The sequence below is a fragment of the Balaenoptera acutorostrata genome, chromosome 10 (assembly GCF_949987535.1).
Source record: "Balaenoptera acutorostrata chromosome 10, mBalAcu1.1, whole genome shotgun sequence".
Classification (NCBI taxonomy): Eukaryota; Metazoa; Chordata; class Mammalia; order Artiodactyla; family Balaenopteridae; genus Balaenoptera; species Balaenoptera acutorostrata.
The window spans coordinates 48,161,086-48,185,911 of record NC_080073.1 but is presented as its reverse complement, the minus strand read 5'-3'; the positions used below and the strand labels follow the sequence as shown (position 1 = coordinate 48,185,911).

The 24,826-nt window shown below is 37.9% G+C and overlaps 1 protein-coding gene across 2 annotated transcripts in view; it reads right to left on the bottom strand.

Moving 5' to 3' along the window:
- KIF15 (kinesin family member 15) overlaps positions 1–24,826 on the bottom strand; it is a 78,512-nt gene that overhangs the window by 43,903 nt on the left and 9,783 nt on the right. For both annotated transcript variants that reach the window (XM_057555447.1, XM_057555448.1), the window contains exons 5-7: positions 20,921–20,958; positions 10,578–10,675; positions 9,061–9,240 (exon numbers count right to left, since the gene is read on the bottom strand). In XM_057555447.1, the coding sequence (XP_057411430.1) occupies positions 9,061–9,240; positions 10,578–10,675; positions 20,921–20,958 (316 nt within the window). The remainder of the gene's footprint in view (positions 1–9,060; positions 9,241–10,577; positions 10,676–20,920; positions 20,959–24,826) is intronic.

Below are 24,826 nucleotides of genomic sequence, written 5' to 3'. Positions count from 1 at the left end.
CTATCATTTGTACAACATAAGGTGAAAAAGCAAATACAAGTCTGCTTATTTAAATACTTGTGCAAAGGCCAAATACAAACAAAAATCAAAAACAAAACTATTTGGTGAATACTCATGGATTGGAAGACTCAATATTGTTAAGATATTAATTCTCCCCAAATTGATCGACAGATTCAACCCAATCCCACTCAAAAATCCCAGCAGTCTTTTCTGTAGAAACTAACAAACTAAATCTGAGTATATGAAAATGCAAAGGACTAAAGAATAACCAAACTAATTGTTAAGAAATTAGAGAACTTACTCTACCTGATCTCAAGACGTACCTCTCAGCAATAACAATACAGATCTAACTCATTTTATTGTGCTTTGCAGATATTATGTTTTTTACAAATTGAAGGTTTGTGGCAACCCTGTGTCAAGCAAGGCTGACTCTCTTGTTAGGGGCTAATGTAGCTGGTGACTAAGTTGAAGCCAATGCTCTTTTACCATTCTAAAATTCCTAGGGCCTTAAGAATTATGCTAAATCTACTCTGCCTATGCTCTATAACTGGAACAACAAAGCCTGGATGACAGCACATCTGTTACAACATGGTTTACTGAATATTTTAAGGTCACTGTTGAGACCTATTGCTCAGAAAAAAAATTCCTTTGAAAATAGTATTGCTCATTGACAATACACCTGGTCACCCAAGAGCTCTGGGGGAGATGTACAACAAGGTTAATGTTGTTTTCATGGCTGCTAATACAACATCCATTCGGCAGCCCTTGGATCAAGGAGTCATTTTGACTTTCAAATCTTATTATCGAAGAAATATACTTCATAAGACTAAAGCTGCCATGGATAGTGATTCCTCTCATGGATCTGGGGAAGGTCAACTGAAAACTTCCTAGAAAGGAATCACCACTCTAGATGCCATAAAGAACATTCACGACTCGTGGCAAGAGGTCAAAATATCAACATTAACAGGACTTTGGAAGAAGCTGACTCCAACCCTCATGGGTGATTTTGAGGGGTCCAAGAATTCAGTGGAGGAAATAACACAGATGTGGTAGGAATAGCAAGAGAAGTAGAATTAGAAGTGGAGCCTGAAGGTGTGACTGAACTGCTGCAATCTCCTGATAAAACAGATGAGAGGTTGCTTCTTATGGATGAGCAAAGAGAGTGGTTTCTTGAAATGGAATCTACTCCTGGCGAAGATGCTGTGAAGATTGTTAAAAAGACAACAGAGGATTTAGAATATTATATAAATGTGGTTGATAAAGCAGGGCAAGGTTTGAGAGGACTGACTCCAATTTTGAAAGAAGTTCCACGATGGGTAAAATGGTACCAAACAGCTGCAGAGAAATCATTCATGACAGTAAGAGTCCCCTGATGCAGCAAGCTTCATTGTTGTCTTATTTTAAGAAATTGCAACATCCACTCCAACCTTCAGCAACCACCATCCCTATCAGTCAGCAGCCATCACCACTGAGGAAAGACCTTCCAGCAGCAAAAAGATTATGATTCACTGAAGGCTCAGAGGATGGTTAGCATTTTTTAACAATAAAATATTTTTAAATTAAGGTATATACATTGTTTTTTTAGACATAATGCTATTGCACACTTAATAAACTACAGAACAGCACTTTTATATGCACTGAGAAACCACAACATTCATGTGACTCACTTTACTGCAATATTTGCTTTATTGTGGTGGTGGGGGACCATACCTATGATATCCTCAGGTTTGCCTAATATCGAGCAACAATATCAATATCAAGACAGTTGTGTATTGGTAACTGATTCGACACATAGATCAATGAAACAGAATACAGTCAGATATAAACCCATACATGTACGGTCAACTGATTTTCTTTAAAGGTGCAAAGGCAACCGAATGAGAAAATTTTTTTAAACAAATGGTGCTTCATACGGGATCAAAACCAAAAAGGCAACCCAAGAGTGAACTCTCATGTCAACTATGGGCTTTGGGTGATTACGATATGTTAATGTAAGTTCATCAATTGTACCACTTTAGTGGGGAATGTTTAAAGTGGGGAAGGCTACCCATTTGGGGGAGCACAGGATATATGAGAAATCACTGTACATTCCCCTCACTTTTGCTGTGAACCTAAAATTGCTCATCTTAAAAAGAAGCAAGAGGGACTTCCCTGGTGGTCCAGTGGCAAAGACTCCACGCTCCCAATGCAGGGCGCCCAGGTTCGATCCCTGGTTGGGGAACTAGATCCCACATGCTGCAACTAAGGGTTCACATGCCACAACTAAAGATCCTGCATGCTGCAACTAAGACCCGATGCAGCCAAATAAATAAATAAATATTTTTAAAAAAGAAAGGAAGAAAGGGGAAAGAGCATTGAATAAAACAGAACAAAAAACACTAAGAAAGATGGTAGAAAACAGTCCAACAATATCAACAATCATACTTATGTAAAGTTAGGTAAGAGGCTGTCAAAAAAAATTTTTTTTTAAAGCAAGATATAACTACATGGTTTTTCTTGTAGAAAAACTTAAAACATTAAAACACAGAGGACTGATGGGAAAACATATACTGGGCAAATAACTAATCAAAAGAATGCTGAATGGTATGTCAATATCAGACAAAATAAATTTTTAAGGCAAAATATGTTAACAGAAAACTGTGTTAATAATAGAAAACTAGGGGCTTCCCTGGTGGCGCAGTGGATAAGAATCCTCCTGCCAATGCAGGGGACATGGGTTCAAGCCCTGGTCCGGGAAGATCCCACATGCCACAGAACAACTAAGCCCATGTGCTACAACTACTGAGCCTGCGCTCTAGAGCCCCCATGCCAAACTACTGAGCCTATGTGCCTTGAGCCCATGCTCCACAACAAGCAAAGCCACTGCAATGAGATGCCTGCGCACCGCAACGAAGAGTAGCCCCCGCTCTCCACAACTAGAGAAAGCCTGCACAAACCAATGAAGACCCAACGCAGCCAAAAATAAAAATTAAAAAAAAAAAAATAGAAAACTGTGTTAATATAAATACAAAACTACGAATTCAAATCAAAGGAAGATATATTAATTCTACTACTTGCATATGCCCCTAATAAAAGTCTATCTCTATATGTATACATATATATTTTCATATATAGATAAAAATCAAGACAAAACCAACACTTTAGTTGGAGATTAATATATGTTAAGTATTGATAGATTATACAGACAAAAAAATATTACTAAAAATATAAAACCCTATATCCAAGGATATACGTTCTTCTCAAGCACACACTTATAAAAGTTGGCCATTGTATTAATCCATAAATAATTTCTCAATAAATCTGAAAGACTAGGAATCACAAAAGACCACATTCTCTGATCCCAATGCAATTAACAATCAACATGAAAAATAAATTTAAATTTCCCATAAATTGGGGAATTTAAAATCACATTTCTAAGTAAATCATGGGTCAAAAAAGAAATTATAATGGAATAATACTTAGATCTATATGACAGTTAAGATATTAAAACTTTTGTAAACTTTAAGTAATATTAAGTAAATTTATAGCATTAAATACAAAAGAAAGGCCAAAACAAGCTAAGCATCGAGCTTAAGAAGTCAGAAGGACAGTAGGATAAACCCAAAGAAAATAAAAATAAAACATTAAAGAGTAAGGCCATATAAACCATCACAACTATTCAAAAAGAGAACAAAATTGTAGTTACAGCAAAGATTTTTAAAATGAGAATACTAGGAACAACTTTATGCCAATATATTTGAAAACTTAGAGGAAACTGAAATTTTTCCAGGAATACGCAACCTATCAAGACTTCTGACCCAAAATGCCTGCATAGGTCTATTAAAGAATTTTTATTTGTTGTTAAAAATCTTCTTACTAAATAAATAAATAAATAAACAAATAATCAATCTAACTAAACACAAGGCCCAGATGATTTGGGGGATGAGTGCTACATGCTTTTTAAGAACAGGTCATTCTAATCACACATATTTCCAGAAAACACATAAAGGTGGTAATAAAGCAAGACAAGGAAAGTAGGAAAAAGGAGAATTACAAGTTTATCTCAATCTTAAGCCCTGATGAAAAATGATAAACAAAATACTGACAAAGCTAATCCAATATTTTATCATGTTAACATGTTAAATGAGAAAAACCACATGATCATCTCAGTAGAGGTAGAAAGAGCATCTGACAAAATTTAACACACATCCTTGATTTTATAAGATAGTTAACAGGGTGGCTGATTATAAAAGCATTCTATTAAAAAACCTGCATTTCTATACATAACAGACAACATGTAATTTTAAAAAGAAGTTATCCCTCACTAGAGCAATAAAAAATATAAGGTATATTGGAATAAAGGTAACAAAAAAAGTTAAGACTTTTATGGTAAAAATTATTGTAATGTAAGACATTAAACTCCCAATTAAATGAAGAGACATACCATGTTCATGTATGAATTCTATTGTAAAGATGTCAATCCCTCCAAACTGGTCTCTAACTGCAATGCAATTCCAATCAAAATCTCAACATTATTTTTTAAATATGCATATATACATACACCGGATCACAAGTAAAACCTATCTTTTACAATGAGAGTCACAGTTTAAGAAGTTTGAATAAGATTTGCTGAAGACTGAAGAATAAATTAATGAACCCTGATATATGTATATTTATTTATTTACAAATATTCACATAATGGATTACACAGCAGTGAAAAAAAGGCAACATAAATGAATTTCATACATTGTGTTGACTTCAAAAAAGTTAGAGAAGGCAAAATACATACCTCTTTTTAAAACTCAAAAACAGGCAATACTAACATTTTAAGAAATACATACATACGTGATTTAAAAGTAGAAGAAAATGATAATGACATTCAGCACAGTGCTTATGTTCAGGGAGGAACCAGGGATATGAGATAGAAAGAAGCACACAGGTAGAATGATAATATTGGTGATATTTAAGTCTCAATTGTCTAATGGGGTCCTGCAAGTTCATTTTAACATTATGCTTAGTAAGTTATATGCATGTGGCAATATTGTGTATGTATCAAATATTACATACAAAAAATTGTTTAAAATCAACTGGCCAGGTTAGAATCCATAAAATGTGAATAGAGGAAGAAAAAGAAAATGTGAACAGACCAATCACAAGCAATGAAATTGAAACTGTGATTAAAAATCTTCCAACAAACAAAAGTCCAGGACCAGATAGATGGCTTCACAAGTGAATTCTATCAAACATTTAGAGAAGAGCTAACACCCATCCTTCTCAAACTCTTCCAAAAAATTGCAGAGGAAGGAACACTCCCAAACTCATTCTATGAGGCCACCAGCACCCTTATACCAAAACCAGACAAAGATACTACAAAGAAAGAAAATTACAGACCAATATCACTGATGAATATAGATGCAAAAATCCTCAACAAAATACTAGCAAACAGAATCCAACAACACATTAAAAGGATCACACACCATAATCAAGTGGGATTTATCCCAGGGATGCAAGGATTCTTCAATATACACAAATCAATCAATGTGATACACCATATTAACAGAAGAATAAAAACCATATGATCATCTCAATAGATGCAGAAAAAGCTTTTGACAAAATTCAACACCCATTTATGATAAAAACCCTCCAGAAAGTAGGCATAGAGGGAACTTACCTCAACATAATAAAGGCCATATATGACAAACCCATAGCAAACATCATTCTCAATGGTGAAAAACTGAAAGCATTTCCCCTAAGATCAGGAACAAGACAAGGATGTCCACTCTCGCCACTATTATTCAACATAGTTTTGGAAGTCCTAGCCACGGCAATCAGAGAAGAAAAAGAAATAAAAGGAATACAAATTGGAAAAGAAGTAAAACTGTCACTGCTTGCAGATGACGTGATACTATACATAGAGAATCCTAAAGATGCCACCAGAAAACTACTAGAGCTAATCAATGAATTTGGTAAAGTTGCAGGATACAAAATTAATGCACAGAAATCTCTTGCATTCCTATACACTAATGATGAAAAATCTGAAAGAGAAATTAAGGAAACACTCCCATTTACCATTGTAACAAAAAGAATAAAATACCTAGGAATAAACCTACCTAGGGAGACAAAATACCTGTATGCAGAAAACTATAAGACACTGATGAAAGAAATTAAAGATGATATAAACAGATGGAGAGATATACCATGTTTTTGGATTGGAAGAATCAATACCGTGAAAATGACTATACTACCCAAAGCAATCTACAGATTCAATGAAATCCCTACCAAATTACCAATGGTATTTTTTACAGAACTAGAACAAAAAATCTTAAAATTTGTATGGAGACACAAAAGACCCCGAATAGCCAAAGCAGTCTTGAGGGAAAAAAACGGAGCTGGAGGAATCAGACTCCCTGACTTCAGACTATACTACAAAGCTACAGTAATCAAGACAATATGGTACTGGCACAAAAACAGAAACATAGATCAATGGAACAAGATAGAAAGCCCAGAGATTAACCCACGCACCTATGGTCAACTAATCTATGGCAAAGGAGGCAAGGATATACAATGGAGAAAAGACTGTCTCTTCAATAAGTGGTGCTGGGAAAACTGGACAGCTACATGTAAAAGAATGAAATTAGAACACTCCCTAACACCATACATAAAAATAAACTCAAAATGGATTAGAGACCTAAATGTAAGACTGGACACTATAAAACTCTTAGAGGAAAATACAGGAAGAACACTCTTTGACATAAATCACAGCAAGATCTTTTTTGATCCACCTCTTAGAGTAATGGAAATAAAAACAAAAATAAACAAATGGGACCTAATGAAACTTAAAAGCTTTTGCAAAGCAAAGGAAACTACAAGTAAGACGAAAAGACAACCCTCAGAATGGGAGAAAATATTTGCAAACGAATCAATGGACAAAGGATTAATCTCCAAAATATATAAACAGCTCATGCAGCTCAATATTAAAAAAACAAACAACTCAATCCAAAAATGGGCAGAAGACCTAAATAGACATTTCTCCAAAGAAGACATACAGATGGCCAAGAAGTACATGAAAACTTGCTCAACATCACTAATTATTAGAGAAATGCAAATCAAAACTACAATGAGGTATCACCTCACACCAGATAGAATGGGCATCATCAGAAAATCTACAAACAGCAAATGCTGGAGAGGGTGTGGAGAAAAGGGAACCCTCTTGCACTGTTGGTGGGAATGTAAATTGATACAGCCACTATGGAGAACAGTATGGAGGTTCCTTAAAAAACTAAAAATAGAATTACCATATGAGCCAGCAATCCCACTACTGGGCATATACCCAGAGAAAACCATAATTCAAAAAGACACATGCACCCCAATGTTCATTGCAGCACTATTTACCAGGACATGGAAGCAACCTAAATGCCCATCGACAGACAAACAGATCAAAAAGATGTGAAACATGTATACAATGGAATATTACTCAGCCATAAAAAGGAATGAAATTGGGTCATTTGTAGAGACGTGGATCGATCTAGAGACTGTCATACAGAGTGAAGTAAGTCAGAAAGAGAAAAACAAATAGCGTATATTAATGCATATATGTGGAACCTAGAAAAATGGTACAGATGAACCAGTTTGCAGGGCAGAAATAGAGACACAAATGTAGAGAACAAATGTATGGACATCAAGGTGGGGGAAGTGGCGGGGTGCATTTGTGTGTGTGGTGGTGGGATGAATTGGGAGATTGGGATTGACATATATACACTAATATGTATAAAATGGATAACTAATAAGAACCTGTTGTATAAAAAAATAAATTCAAAAAAATTCAAAAATTCAAAAAAAAAATGTGAATAGAATATTTTGCAAATTCCTGTCAAAAGGTTTGTTTGTCCTGAGCTGAATGGCCAAAAGAGGTTGCCTTTTGACACCTAACAAGTAATAAACAAGGGTAGAAAATAGAGAGACCAGCCAGCTGGTTTGAAGGGCAGAGATCCCAGGAGCTCTTCAAAAGGGCAGCTCCGGGCTTCCTTGGTGGTGCAGTGGTTAAGAATGTGCCTGCCAATGCAGGGGACACAAGTTCGAGTCCTGGTCCGGGAAGATCCCACATGCCACGGAGCAGCTAAGCCCATGCGCCACAGCTACTGAGCCTGCATGCCACAACTATTGAGCCTGCGTGCCACAACTACTGAGCCAGCGTGCCACAACTACTGAAGCCCGCGCGCCTAGAGCCCGTACTCCGCAACAAGAGAAGCCACCACAATGAGAAGCCCGCACACCGCAACAAAGAGTAGCCCCACTCGCCACAGCTAGAGAAACCCAGCGCACAGCAACGAAAACCCAACACAGCCAAAATTAAATAAATAAATAAATGTATTAAATAAATAAATAATAATAAAATAAAACTGTAGCTCTATATCCTTTAAAAAAAAACCCAAAAAACAAAAGGGCAGCTCCCAGGAGGAACAACTAAAGGGATATGGTCACTAACAAACTGTCCTCCAGTGACATATAAGGTTGTTTTTAAGAGTCTATGACTGGAATGAACAACACCAAAATAACACAAAATCAAGGGGTCAAACTTCTATTTTAACGAAGGGGAAATTTATAAAAGTGTCATATCCTTCTTTCATTTCTTCTCATGAACATTCTGGTTATGGTTTTACAAAACATTTTTAGTAACTCAACTCTTTCTTTTTTCTTTTTCTTTTTTTTTTTTAAATTAATTAATTAATTAATTTATGGCTGTGTTGGGTCTTCGTTTCTGTGAGAGGGCTTTCTCTAGTTGTGGCAAGCGGGGGCCAATCTTCATCACGGTGCGCGGGCCTCTCACTATCGCGGCCTCTCTTGTTGCGGAGCACAGGCTCCAGACGCGCAGGCTCAGTAATTGTGGCTCATGGGCCCAGCTGCTCCGCGGCATGTGGGATCCTCCCAGACCAGGGCTCAAACCCGTGTCCCCTGCATTGGCAGGCAGACTCTCAACCACTGCGCCACCAGGGAAGCCCAACTCTTTCTTTTTTTTGAGATCAAGGTGCTTGTCACAGCATGCTATGTTGCCTACGAATCAAATTGCTCAAGGCAGGGTACCTGATAGGCTTCAGCAGCTGAGGTCACCACCTGCTCCACAGCACCAACAACGAAGACTCCCTTCTTAATATGCTCCCTTAAGTACAGTCCAGCTGATGCAGAGTCCAGGAGGTCATAGATCTGCTCGTTGTAGATTTCAATAAAGGAACACTTACAAAGAAAACTCTTTCCAGCTCCAGCCTGTAAAAGAGAAGCCTGGTTTAGCTATATTCTTTTCATGAGTTCATCCCTACCTTTCATGAGCATTCATCTTTCACTCACTTCACAACATATAAATTTCCTACAACATTATCCTTTACACAATACAGGACACTTAAAAGTCAGTTTTAAAATGTAGATTACTAGTTTCAGCGCATCAGTACATTTTAAAGCAGCATCGAACTGTGGTCCCAGGAGCCCTAAAGTTTCCAACAGTGCCTCAGAACAAAGACAGGGAGGTGGGACTTGAGCATTCCAAATAGGCAATTCCATTTTTCGTTTAATTGAGGTATAATTGATATACAGCATTATACTAGTTTCAGGCGTACAACATAATGATTTGATATTTGTATATATTGCAAAATGATCACAATAAGTCTAGTTAACATCCATTGCCATACATAGTTACATAATTTTTTTCCCTTGTGATGAAAATAGCAATTCCATTTTCACCTGTCTTACATATAAATCAAGTGTTATATTCCTCAAACGACTGAAAATAATGTATTTTAAAAGTCTCTCTTTAAAAAAATAAACAAATAAAAGTTTTCTTTAAAAAGCCTCGCTATAGGATTTTTAACCACAGAAGTGCACGTCACTGAACTTACTTCGCTGGCACATGATATGTGTGTCTAACTGCAATGGTCAGGCACAGTTTCTGCAAAGGAGTAAGTGGTAAACCAATGCTATGTATCAGACTCCTTGGCACATAGGTAATAGAACATAAAACACTGATGGCTCTTAAGCCTGGAATTCCCTAAGCTAAAGACGCACAGCCCACAGAATGACCCAATCTGGGAGCCAATGGGAGACGCAAGGCCACGTCGCTAGGACGATGGAGCCACACCACGTGTGAAGCAAGGAGAGCGTGGTCAGGTGGTAGCAGGTGCTGCACAGGAAGCCGAGATGGGCCCAGTACTAGTGGCTGTCATGAAGATGTAGGGAGAGCTGCAGTCACCTGTGAGCCTAGGCGCAGGTAGGTGACAGAGCTTAATGAATTTGTTTTCCTCAGTTAAGATTTTCTTTATGCTTTCTCTCTTGTAAAATCTGAGAGCCTAAGAAGCACTACATTCTTCTTTCTTTCAATGTGGGCTCATGGATGATGCATGTATTATAGACTAAAAACTCTTAGAAAATAAAAAAACTCAGAATCCTTCATTTTATCTTAAGAGCTGAAAGATTTTTTTTTATGCCTCTAGCCTAGCCACACTGTAGACTACCCATGATGCCCCTCCATGCGTCATGAGCTGATTATTAGTAGTTAGCTACTCAGAACCAGGTATTTCATAGAATCGCTTTACTTTTACAGTAAGTTTTACCTTCTCTTTTTCACGTTCAATTAAGGAAAACAAATATTCAAAACTTCGTGGAATTACTCCTCTCAGGTTATGAGAAAAATTATCAGATTCAGATGGTCCTAAAGAAAAATGTAAAAAAATATATATATAGCTGTTCATTTTTATTCTGTTAACAGGAGTCTTTCAAAACAGCAACACTGAAAGGCAATTCATATAGAAAAGACAAATTGTATAATCAGTTTCTTTCAGGCCCCCAAACAAGATAAATCGTGGTCTGTAAGAGATGGCATAATAGAACCTGCCTATCAATAGGACTGAAGGGAAGGGCCCACAATAGCCACTAAGCAATTTTAAAAAGTAGTTGTTGTTTGATAAATTAAAATATCCATTTCAGTCCCAAGCTTGAAATTTTTCCTTCTGCAGGTACGAAAATTAGCAGAAATAACAAATAATTGTACTTTACTGTTGCATAAGACATTCTGTCTCCTAGGCTGATCTTTATACACTGGCTGTGTGGCTACAGCCTAATTACTTAATCTCTTGGAGTTTTCAACTATAAAATGGAAATAATAATGGTAATAACTATCTCACAGGGTATAAAAATTAGCATTAGCTAGTATTTTCTTTTTTTTTTTTTTTTTTAAAGATTTATTTTTTATTGATTAATTGATTGATTGATTGCTATGTTGGGTCTTCGTTTCTGTGCTAGGGCTTTCTCCAGTTGTGGCAAGCGGGGGCCACTCTTCATCACGGTGCGCGGGCCTCTCACTATCGCGGCCTCCCCCGTCGCGGAGCACAGGCTCCAGACACGCAGGCTCAGTAATTGTGGCTCACGGGCCCAGCCGCTCCGCGGCATGTGGGATCCTCCCAGACCAGGGCTCGAACCCGTGTCCCCTGCATTAGCAGGCAGACTCTCAACCTCTGCGCCACCAGGGAAGCCCCTAGTATTTTCTTAATTGGGCAATAAAAGCCAAGCTGGTAAGAAAGATACTATAGGAATTCTTCACAAGATTTCTGTACAGACAGAAAACTGAAGAGCAATCCAATCTCTATTTTGTTAACATTGGGGAAAAGGGGAGATGTGAGTGGATATGTAAACAGCAGGATTTTTTGGATACTAATTCAAGCTATAGCTATATCTGCCAGAAAAAAAACTATAAAGCTAGAAAAGATCCAAAAGTTACTATATGTATTAGTTAAACATGCCTTAGAGGGACTTCCCTGGTGGTGTAGTGGTTAAAAATCCACCTGCCATGCAGGGGACACGAGCTCAAGCCCTGGTCTGGGAAGATCCCACATGCCAAGAAGCAACTAAGCCCGTGCACCACAACTACTGAGCCCCCGTGCCACAACTACTGAAGCCCATGCGCATAGAGCCCGTGCTCCACAACAAGAGAAGCCACCGAAATGAGAAGCCGGTGCACTGCAATGAAGAGTCGCCCCCTGCTCGCCGCAACTAGAGAAAGCCCACGCACAGCAATGAAGACCCAACACAGCCAAAAATCAATCAATCAATAAGTAAATTTAAAAAAAAAAAGTAAATTTACTTAAAAATATATATATATATGCCTTAGAGACCAAAGGAACTAACAAAATGCTGGTGTATGCAAGAAAGTTACAGAAAATAAATTTAAAAATACTATCGTCATCTCGGTGTGCTATACCTAAAATATTTTAAATGGCCCTTGTAAACTGTACCTTAAAAAAAAAAGAAAAAAAAAATATAAAACAGGGCAGAGAAATGCAAGTAAATGAACACAGAGGACAGATAATATTAGAATATGTGTGGATAATTTTATAACATTTTCCTGCTAAATACTATATAAAGATACTCAAAATATTCATTATACTTACCTTATCATCTCTTGCCTAGTCTCCTGCCTTGGCTCCCAATCTTGCTTCGGCTCTAGCCCCTCCTATAGTCTCTATTCCATTCAGCTGCCTGAGTAGTCCTTTTAATTATACATCAGATCATGTAATTCTTCTTTAAAAGAACAAACAAAAAAAACCTTCCCATGACTTCACATACCCTCATGAAAAATTCCAAAATCCATGACGTGGCCTCAGGCTACAATTTCAACTTGCCCCTTACCCTGTAAAATTCCACTCTAGCCCCATGTGTCTTCTTGCTGTTTCTTGAATGCTCTTGACCATGCTCCCAACTCAGGGCCTGTGCATTTGCAGGGATGGTCCCTCTGCCTGGAAGATTCTTCTCCCAGAGTCTTATGGTTTCTTCTCATTTCACTCAGTAATTCTCTTCAAATGTCACGCTGAGAGGCCTCTCTGACCCACCTAACTAAAACAGCACCCCCTGCTCTTTTCCATCCTCTTATTTTTCTTCATAGCACTTACTACCTCTGGCATAATTACTAGACATTTATTTGCTTTTACTTGTACATCCCCCCCTGAGAATATAAGCTCCATGAGAGCCTGGACATTGCCTTGTATTTGAATAGACCACCAGAGCCTTGAAGAGTGCCTGGCATATTTTAAGTACTCACTTATATGTTGTTATAACCTCATAGAAGGGAAAACCTTTCTTACTAAAACTCACAATTCAGAAACCATTAAAAAACAAAACAAAACAAAACAAAAAAACCTGAAATTCAACCACATAAAAATAAAAACCTTTGGCATCAGAAAAAATTAAATAAGCCAAAAGAAAAAACCTACAGAAAAATCTGTAATCTATATCATAGACAAAGAGCTAATCTATTTTATGAAGAATCCCCACAAATGAGTAAGAAAAAGACAAGATAATTTTTAAATAAGAAAAAAGCTTGAGGGACTTCCCTGGTGTTGCAGTGGTTAAGAATCCACCTGCCAGTGCAGGGGACATGGGTTCAAGCCCTGGTCTGGGAGGATCCCATATGCCGTGGGGTAACTAAGCCCATGCGCCACAACTACTGAGCCTGTGCTCTAGAGCCCGTGTGCCACAACTACTGAGCCCACATGCCACAGCTACTGAAGTCCGTGCACCTAGAGGCCGTGCTCCGCAGCAAGAAAAGCCACAGCAATGAGAGGCCCGCGCACCACAACGAAGAGCAGCCTCCGCTCACTACAACTAGAGAAAGCCTGCACACAGCAAAGAAGACCCAATGTAGCCAAATATAAATAAATAAATAAATAAATGTACTTTTAACAAAGAGAAAAAAGCTTGAATGGGCATTTTACAGAGAGGCTATTCAAATGTCCAATAAGCGTATAAAAGGTGCTTAGTAGTCAATGGACATCAAACAAGTGCAAATAAAAACACAATGAGATAGTACTATACATACTCCAGAACAACTAAAATTTTTAAAACAGACAATACCAAATGTGGACATGGATGTGGAGCACTGGGAAATTCCACGTCTACGTGTCTCCATCATGACTTTTTTTTACTAAAGCTGAACATACATATACTATAACCCAGCAAGTCCACGCCCAGAAGTTTAAAGTTCAATAGATATGAACTATAAAAGACACACACAAGAAAAAAATGTCCATAACAGTACTATTCATGTGCTCTAAAACTCTCTAGAAACAGCAGAATAGAAAATGTGGAATTCCTTTAAGATGGCAGTGTGGGAAGACACAGAGTTAGCATCTCCCCACAACTAGGGCGCCTGCTGGCTGCTGGTGGGGGACTCTGACCCCAAAGAGACGCAAGGAACCACAGAGTGAACCAGTAGGACGTAGGGGGACCAAGGAGGAAGGAGAAGTGGAGGCCAGACAGGATCAGCTCCCCTGAGGCTGGGGAGATCAGGAGAGGCAGGGGAGATCAGGAGAGGCAGGGGAGATCAGGAGAGGCAGGTGGGAGGGACTCTCTGGGAAGAGTGGGAGAGGAGCGGAGGGCAATTGCCTGGCACACTGGTGTTGGGGAGGCTGCTGAGCTCCCAAGCCAGTTCCCCCCCACCAAAGCCCCATCCAGGCCGCATGGGTCCTGGGGGCACAGGAGGGAGGCCGGGGAGATCAGGAGTGGCAGGTGGGAGGGGCCGTCGAGGAGGAGCAGAGGGTGTTTTCCCCGCCCACTCAGGCCCAGGGAGCCTACTGAGCTCCCAGACCAGTTCCCGGCCCTCCAAGGCCCATCCTCCCATTGGTCCTGGGGGTATAGGAGGGAGGACAGGGAGATCAGGATTGGCAGGTGGGAGGGGCCCTCCCAGACCCCAGACCGGAGGAGCAGGAGACACGAGGAAGGCGTTTGCCCTACCCACTGAAGCCCAGGAAGCCTGCTGGGCTCCCAGGTGACGTCCCCCACCCTCTGAGACCAGGGGTGGGGGGCACACCTGGGCCCCTTCTGTTCCTTGAGCCTAAGCCCCACCCCCCCACAGCCTCCAGGGCCTTTTCTAGCCCTGTGGGTGCTGAGCATTGGCCCCATCCACCGCCCAAACCTCACACTTGCTTAGGCCCCGCTCTCCACAGCCAAGGCCTTCCCCCCCTTTTTTTTTTCTTCTCCCTCCTCCTCTTTTTTACTATTGTGGTACTGACATACCTTCCGGTTGTTGATTCATCTATATTTTTATTTTTACATTCTTTCTAATATATCTATTAGTTTCCTAGTCTAATTTTATTTTTTACTTTGTTATTGTTCTCTTTTTTTTACCACCCCACGTGGCTTGCGGGATCTTGATTTGCGAGCACAGGGCTGGGCAGAAGCTCCTGCGGTGGGAGCTCCGAATCTGAACCACTGGACTAACAGAGAACCTCAGACCCCAGGGAATATTCATCGGAGTGAGGTCTCACAGAGCTCCTCTCTCAGCACCAAGACCCAGCTCTACCCAAGAGCCTACAAACTCCAGTGTTGGAAAACCTCAGGCCAAACAACCAGTAAAGCAGGAACACAATCCCACTCATTAAAAAAAAAAGAGACAGCAAAAAAATATGTCACAGATGAAGGAGCAAGGTAAAAAAAACCTACAAGACCAAATAAATGAAGAGGAAATAGGCAATCTACCTGAGAAAGAATTCAGAGTAATGATAGTAAAGATGATCCAGAATCTCAGATATAGAAATGGAAGCATGGATTGAGAAAATAAAAGAAATGTTTAACAAAGATCTAGAAGAACTAAAGAACAAACAAACAGAGATGAACAACACAATAACTGAAAAGAAAAATACACTAGAAGGAATCAATAACAGAATAACTGAGGCAAAAGAAGGAATAAGTGAGCTAGAAGACAAAATGGTGGAAATAACTGCCGAGGAGCAGAATAAAGAAAAAAGAATGAAAAGAACTGAAGACAATCTCAGAGACCTCTGGGATAACATTAAATGCACCAACATTCGAATTATAGAGGTCCCAGAAAAAGAAGAGAAAAAGAAAGGGTCTGAGAAAATATTTGAAGAGATTATAATGGAAAACTTCCCTAACATGGGAAAGGAAATAGTCACCCAAGTCCAGGAAGCACAGAGAGTCCCATACAGGATAAACCCTAGGAAAAACACAGCAAAACACATATTAATCAAACTAACAAAAATTAAGTTCAAAGAAAAAATATTAAAAGCAGCAAGGGAAAAACAAAAAATAACATGCAAAGGAATCCCCATAAGGTTATCAGCTGATTTTTCAGCAGAAACTCTGCAGGCCAGAAGGGAGTGGCAGGATATACTTAAAGTGATGAAAGAGAAAAACCTACAACCAAGATTACTCTACCCAGCAAGGATCTCATTCAGATTCGTGGAGAAGTCAAAAGTTTTTCAGACAAACAAAAACTAAGAGAATTCAGCACCACCAAACCAGCTTTACAACAAATGCTATAGAAACTTCTCTAAATGGGAAACACAAGAGAAGAAAAAGATCCACAAAAACAAACCCAACTAACACACCATTGTAAAGCAATTATACTCCAATAAAGATGTTAAAAACAAACAAACCCAAAACAATTAAGAAAATGGTAATAGGAACAAACCTATCAATAATAACCTTGAATGTAAATGGATTAAATGCCCCAACCAAAAGACACAGACTGGCTGAATGGATACAAAAACAAGACCCATCTATATGCTGCCTACAAGAGACCCACTTCAGACCTAGGGACACATACAGACTGAAAGTGAAGGGATGGAAAAAGATATTCCATGCAAATGGAAATCAAAAGAAAGCTGGAATAGCAATACTCGTATCAGATCAAACAGAGTTTAAAATACTGTTACAAGAGATAAGGAGGGACACTACATAATGATCAAAGGATCAATCCAAGAAGAAGATATAACAATTAAAAATGTTTATGCACCCAGCAGAGGAGCACCTCAATACATAAGGCAAATGCTAACAACCACGAAAGGAGAAACTGACAGTAAAACAATAATAGTAGGAGACTTTAACACCTCACTTACACCAATGGACAGATCATCCAAACAGAAAATAAATAAGGAAACACAAGCTTTAAATGACACAATAGACTTGATAGATCTAATTGATATTTATAGAACATTCCACCCAAAAGTGGCAGAATACACTTTCTTCTCAGGTGTACATGGAACATTCTCCAGGATAGATCACATCTTGGGTTACCAATCAAGCCTCGAAAAATTTAAGAAAACTGAAATCATATCAAGCATCTTTTCTGACCACAACGCTCTGAGACTGGAAATCAATTATAGGAAAAAAAGTGTAAAAAGCACTGGAGGCTAAACAGTGTGCTACTAAATAACCAAGAGATCACTGAAGAAATCAAAGAAGAAATTTAAAAATACATAGAAACAAATGACAATGAAAACACGATGACCCAAAACCTATGGGATGCAGCAAAAGCAGTTCTAAGAGGGATGTTCATAGCAATTCAATCTCACCTCAAGAAACAAGAAAAATCTCAAATAAACAATTAACCCTACACTTAAAACAACGAGAGAAAGAAGAACAAAGAAAACCCAAAGTCAGTAGAAGGAAAGAAATCATAAAGATCAGAGCAGAAATAAGAAATAAATGAAATAGAAACGAAGAAAACAATAGCAAAGATCAATAAAACTAAAAGCTGGTTCTTTGAGAAGATAAACAAAATTGAAAATATAAGCAGACCTAGCACAAGTAATGAAATTGAAACCAGAATTTAAAATCTTCCAACAAACAAAAGTCCAGGACCAGATGGCTTCACAAGCAAATTCTATCAAACATTTAGAGAAGAGCTAACATCAATCCTTCTCAAACTCTTCCAAAAATTGCAGAGGGAGAAACACTCCCAAATTCCTTTTACAAAGCCACCATCACCCTGATACCAAAACCAGAAAAAAGATATCACAAAAAAAGAAAATTATAGACCAATATCACTGATGAACATAGATGCAAAAATCCTCAACAAAATACTAGCAAACAGAATCCAACAGCACATTAAAAGGATCATACACCATGATCAAGTGGGATTTATCCCAGGGATGCAAGGATTCTTCAATATACGCAAATCAATCAATGTGATACACCATATTAACAAACTGAAGAATAAAAACCATATGATCATCTCAATAGATGCAGAAAAAGCTTTCGACAAAATTCAGCAACCATTTATGATAAAAATTCTCCAGAAAATGGGCATAGAGGGAACCCACCTCATCATAATAAAGGCCATACATGACAAACCCACAGCAAGCCTCATGCTCAGTGGTGAAAAACTGGAAGCATGTGCACTAAGATCAGGAACAAGACAAGGATGTCCACTCTCACCACTATTATTCAACATAGTTTTGGAAGTCCTAGCCACAGCAATGAGAGAAGAAAAAGAAATAAAAGGAATAAAAATTGGAAAAGAAGAAGTAAAACTGTCACTGTTTGCAGATGACATGATACTATACATAGAAAATCCTAAAGATGCCACCAGAAAACTACTAGAACTAGTCAATGAATTTGGTAAGGTTCTAAGATACAAAATTAATGCACAGAAATCTCTGGCATTCCTATACACCAACAACGAAAAATCAGAAAGAGAAATTAAGGAAACACTCCCATTTACCACTGCAACAAAAAGAATAAAATACCTAGGAATAAACCTGCTTAAGGAGGCGAAAGACTTGTACTCAGAAAACTATAAAACACTGATGAAAGAAATCAAAGATGACATAAACAGATGGAGAAATATACCATGTTCTTGGATTGGAAGAATCAATATTGTGAAAATGACTATACTACTGAAAGCAATCTACAGATTCAATGCAATTCCTATCAAATTACCAATGGCATTTTTCACAGAATTAGAACAAAAAAATCTTACAATTCGTATGGAAACACAAAAGACACCTAATAGCCAAAGCAATCTTGAGAAAGAAAAACGGAGCTGGAGGAATCAGGCTCCCCGACTTCAAACTATACCACAAAGCTACAGTAATCAAGACAGTATGGTACTGGCACAAAAACAGAAAATATAGATCAATGGTACAGGATAGAATGCCCAGAGATAAACCCACACACATATGGGCACCTAATTTACGACAAAGGAGACAAGAATATACAATGGAGAAAAGATGGCCTCTTCAATAAGTGATGCTGGGAAAACTGGACAGCTACATGTAAAAGAATGAAATTAGAACACTACCTAACATCATATACAAAAATAAATTCCAAATGGATTAAAGACTTAAATGTAAGACCAGACACTATAAAACTTTTAGAGGAAAAACACACTTTGACATAAACCACAGCAAGATCTTTTTTGACCCACCTCCTAGACTAACAGAAATAAAAACAAAAATAAACAAATGGGACTTAATTAAACTTAAAAGCTTTTGCACAGCAAAGGAAACCATAAACAAGACAAAAAGACAACCCTCAGAATGAGAGAAAATATTTGCAAATGAAACAACAGACAAAAGATTAATCTCCAAAATATACAAACAGCTCATGGAACTCAATATGAAAAAAACAAACAATCCAGTTAAAAAATGGGCGGAAGACCTAAGTAGACATTTCACCAAGGAAGACATACAGATGGTCAAGAGGCACATGAAAAGATGCTCAATATCACTAATTATTAGAAAAATACAAATCAAAACTACAATGAGGTATTACTTCATGCCGGTCAGAATGGCCATTATCAAAAAAGCTGGAAACAATAATTGCTGGAAAGGGTGTGGTGAAAAGGGAACCCTCCTGCACTGTTGGTGGGAATGTAAATTGATACAACTATGGAAAACAGTACGGAGGTTCCTCAAAAAACTAAAAATAGAATTACCATATTATCCAACAATCCTACTACTGGGCATATACCCTGAGAAAACCATAATTCAAAAAGAGATATGCACCACAATGTTCACTGCAGCACTATTTACAATAGCCAGGACATGGAATCAACCTAAATGTCCATCGACGGATGAATGGTTAAAGAAGATGTGGCACATATATACAGTGGAATATTACTCAGCCATAAAAACAAGCGAAATTGAGTTATTTGTAGTGAGGTGAATGGATCTAGAGTCTGTCACACAGAGTGAGGTAAGTCAGAAAGAGAAAAACAAATACCATGTGCTAATGAATATATATGGAATCTAAAAAAAAAAAAATATATGGTACTGATGAACCTAGTTGCAGGGCAGGAATAAAGAGGTAGACATAGAGAATGGACTTGATGACATGAGGTGGGAGGGTGAAGTTGGGCGAAGTGAGAGTAGCATCGACATATATACACTACCGAATGTAAAATAGTTGGCTGGTGGGAAGCAGCGGCATAGCACAGGGAGATCGGCTCGGTGCTTTGTGATGACCTAGAGGGATGGGATAGGGAGGACGGGAGGGAGGTTCAAGGGGGAGGAGATATGGGGACATGTGTATGCATATGGCTGATTCACTTTGCCGTGCAACAGAAACTAACACAGTATTGTGAAGCAATTATCTCCAATAAAGATCTATTAAAAAAATAATAGAAAATGTGGTATATTCATACAATAATCTATTATACAGCAATGGAAATAAACTACTACTACATGCCATAACATTAGTGAATCTGACAAACCTCAGGCTGAGAGAAAGAAGCCATACATAAAAGAGTAAATACAGTAAAATTTCATTTGTAGAAGTGCAAAAACAAGCAAAACTAGTGATGACAGAAGTCAGAGTAATACATATGTCAGGGGACAGCAGTGGGAGTAGTTACTGACTAGGAATCTTGGTCTGGGTAGTGGTTATACAGGTACATAATATATAAAAATTCATTAAACCCACTTCAAAAATTGTTCATTGAGCACATACTCTGTGCTAAGCATTGAGCTGGGAACATAGCTAAAAACACAGACTTTGCTATAATGGCAGTCGCAATCTGACAGAAGCTTGGGAAATAACCCTAATTTTATGAGGTCAACATCATATACCAGAAAGTATTCCTTTCCAAAAAATATACTAAGTTCTGTCATCACAAAAAGAGTAGACTAAGCCAGTAAATGTTAATCTCTAATTTACTTACCCATCATAGTAAATGTTTTCCCTGAACCAGTCTGTCCACTGTAAAAAAGAATGTTTCATATATTATTTTCACACATGAAATTTAGAAGACTACCCTATTTTAATATGGTCTACTAGTATATAAATTTTCCCCACAAAGCACTAATTGTCTTTTTAAAAATTATATCAGGTAAAAAGTGAATGATACATTTTCTTTCTCTCCTATTCTACCACTAAGACTTAACCACTCTTAACTGTCTAATAAATGCTTCTGGATTATACAGACACGGCCATCAGAGTTTTCATTTAATTTTTATTTACAGAATTGGAATGATGCTATTCACACTTCTCTGCAACCTGTTTTTTTCCCTTAATTTTTATCTCACACATCTTTCTATGCTGGTAAATAGAGATCTGCCTCTTTATTTTTAATGGCTACATAGTATTCCATGAATGTATCATAATTTATTTTATCAGAACCAACTAGACTTTTTTTTCCCCAATTTTTGCTCTTCTAAATAATGCAGCAATTCTCTTTCTAAATTCTGCCTTTAAAAGATACTAAGATGTCTTCATTTAAAAACAAAGCAATTAAAAACATCCTTATACTATAGGCTTGATTTTGTGTGTGTGTGTGTGTATAGTGTCATATCTCCTCAGGTACACCAGAAACAGGAGAAACAAAAAACTAAAACAATTAAAATTTAGGGACTTCCTTGGGGGTCCAGTGGGTAAGACTCCATGCTCCCAATGCAGGGGGCCCAGGTTTGATCCCTGGTCAGGGAACTAGATCCTGCATGCATGCCACAACTAAGAGTCCACATGCCGCAACTAAAGATCCCACGTGCCGCAACTAAGACCTGGTGCAGCCAAAAGAAATATAAATAAATATTAAAAAAATAAAAATTTATGTTGAAGATAGATGTAATTTAGGATGTTAAATGTGTTTACATTGGATTCATGGCAGAAATATAAAATTTTGAGTTTACTTTTTGGTTCAATGCCCCAAGAGCTAGAAAACAGTATCATCTAGTTGTTTACCTCTTTCTTTCAGAAGTAGGGGGAAAAAAGTTCTTCAGTTAACTCAGAATAAGAAATGGATATTGTTGAGCGTCCTACTTGAAAGTGAAGGGGACACTATTAACAATAACTCTAGAATTGAGACTGTCTACGGTAAACCGGAAAGTATGCTCACCCAACCAATAAATCAATGTTCACTTCTCTCCGTATGTTTTTCATTTCTGCCCTCAAGTACCAAAAGCAATTTTCAAATTAAATATTATAATTAGTATGCCTAAGGATCTTCAAAGAAAACAGTTCTGAAGATATATAATCTCTGGTAATTGTGGCTCTTATTTCAAATTGATTTTTGAACTTTACCGCTCAAAATATTCTGTGAAAAAAAAAATCTTTTTTTTTCTTGAGAAGACATGAGAAAATGGTTATCTGCTTCACTGGTCAAGAGAGAATATTTAGTTCTGCTGAACACAACTGAAAAGTAAGCATGAAAGGCAAAGGCAAATTTTCAAGGAAGAATTTGTGCACAAGATGAATCCAAGCTTTAAGCTTCTTATTTTTTATTTTCTTGTATTTTGAGCCAATTACAGATGAACCAAGGGCACACACACAAAAAAAGCATCAGCTGCTCAAAATTAATTACATAATTCACTACATCTTATTAAAAACCTCTGGTTCTAAATAAAATTAGGAAGTCTACTGCTAGAAGAAAAGGAAAAAATAATTGTACTACAAATTATATTCCTATTTATGAAATAAATCTGAAATGATTCACCTTGTAAAAAAAACTGACCTTGTAGAACTGCCAAGGTTGTCAGCTTACATTCCAACATTAAACCTAGAGCAGTATTTTAAGGTTGCCAGCATTTAGAAATTCAGAATCATCATGCACTTTTTTTTTTTTTTTTGGCTGTGCTGTGAGCCTTGCAGGATCTCAGTTCCCCGACCAGGGATTGAACCCAGGCCCACGGCAGTGAAAGCACCAAGTCCTAAGCACTGGATCACCAGGGAATTCCCATCATCATGCACTTTCAATATACATATGGAAGACAGATTGACAGTTTCTTATACTATATGACCCAGCAATGTATTCCTATGTATTTACTCAAGTGATTTGAAAACTTATGTTCACACAAAACCCAATATTTGGATGTTTGTAGCAACTTTATTCATAATTGCCAAAAACTGGAAGCAACCAAGATATCCTTTAACAGGGGAGTGAATAAAAAAACTGTGGTAAATCCACACAGTAAAATACTACTCGGCAAAAAAAAAAAAAAAAAAAAAAGGAAAGAAAGAAAAAGCAAAAGCTACTGATGCATGCAACAACATAGCAAATCCTAAATGAAAAAAGCCAGAACCAAAAGGTTACATATTGTATGATTCCAATCATATGACACTCTGGGAAAGGCAAAGCTATAGGAATGGAAAATTTATTAGTGTATCCAGAGGTTGCGGGGTGGTGGGGGGGCGGGGAAGGAGTGGCTGACTATTAATGGGACAAACAGTAGGAACTTTCAAGGTGGAGGAACTGTTCTCTTCAATAGGGGTGCTAAATGCTTGGGTCTCTGCATTTGTCAAAACACTATGCAACTGTACATCACAAAGGGTGAACTTTAAAGTATGCAAACTAAATAAACAAACAAAACACATCAACTAGGATGTCAGAGACCCCAGGATGGAATGTATCTAATTGAATTACAAGTTCATGACATACTGCACTGAAAGGTGTAGGTGGAAAAGGGGCTGGCCTAAGTAAGTTTACAAAATGAGGTTTTGACTAGAAATTGTAGGACTTAAGGAAAAAAAAAAAGGATCTGTACATAAACACTGCACGCAGTAAATCTGTTCTTCACAGGGATACAGGCTAACAATTCTGAAACTGCTTTACATGTGTACTGGGGATGAACAAATAAATAAACGGATGGTAGCAGTGGGAGCCCGGGTTTCTCACTGTCAGCAAGGGAAGTTACAGATAAACAAGAAAGGAAGGCTAGAATGAACCCATGTGGATTCTAAACCCTTGGATTAGAGTCAGAGACATCAGTATGAACTCAAGTTTACCTTACTGTATATAGAAATGGATAGAAACAGAAACAATTATAGATATGTCTGTATACATGACTTAGTATACATACATATATTACCTAGCTCTGTCTGCTGAAAAGGCCTAGAAGCAATGACACTCCAGTAGCAACAAACACACCGAGTGCCCTTAGTTTCTAAACACCATTCTCCAATAAAAGGAACCAGGGCTCCTTGCCAAAATGGCTGATTCTAGGTCTCAGACAGGGAAAATATAAGATGAGCCAGGAGCATACTGTAGCATCATAAAGGAAGTGCTCAAAAAACAAAAGGATGTGACATGTCAAAGGGACACACAAACCAACCTCAAAAAGCTCCCAATGGCCAAGCTAGAACAATGTAAGCAACAAGATAAACACAATGTAGTATTAGATTATAACCCAAAGTATGAAATAAATATATGTAAGTCCATGCCATATAAATGAATGAATTAATTAATGGGGGCAAAAAGACCAATCTTCCTTACAGAAGAATCCCAGATAACATGTAGATCCTCTCCTCTCCAGGAGGTAGAGTTTAATCCCGTCCACCTTGCTTACGCAGGTGGGGCCAATCAGATCACATGAGTCCTTAAAATTAAAGAACATGCCCAGCTCAGTCAGAGAGCAACATGACTAAGGAAGAGCCAGAGTTGCATGTCATTGGCTTGGAAGATGGAGAAAGGGGGCTGTAAGCCAAGTAATGTAGATGGCCTCTAGAAGTGGGAAAACAGATTCTCCTCTAGAGCTTTCAGAAAGGAACACAGCCCTGCTGACACCTTTATTTTAGCTTAGAGACTGGCGTCAAACTCCTGACTTACAGAACTGTAAGACAAATTTGTGTCGTT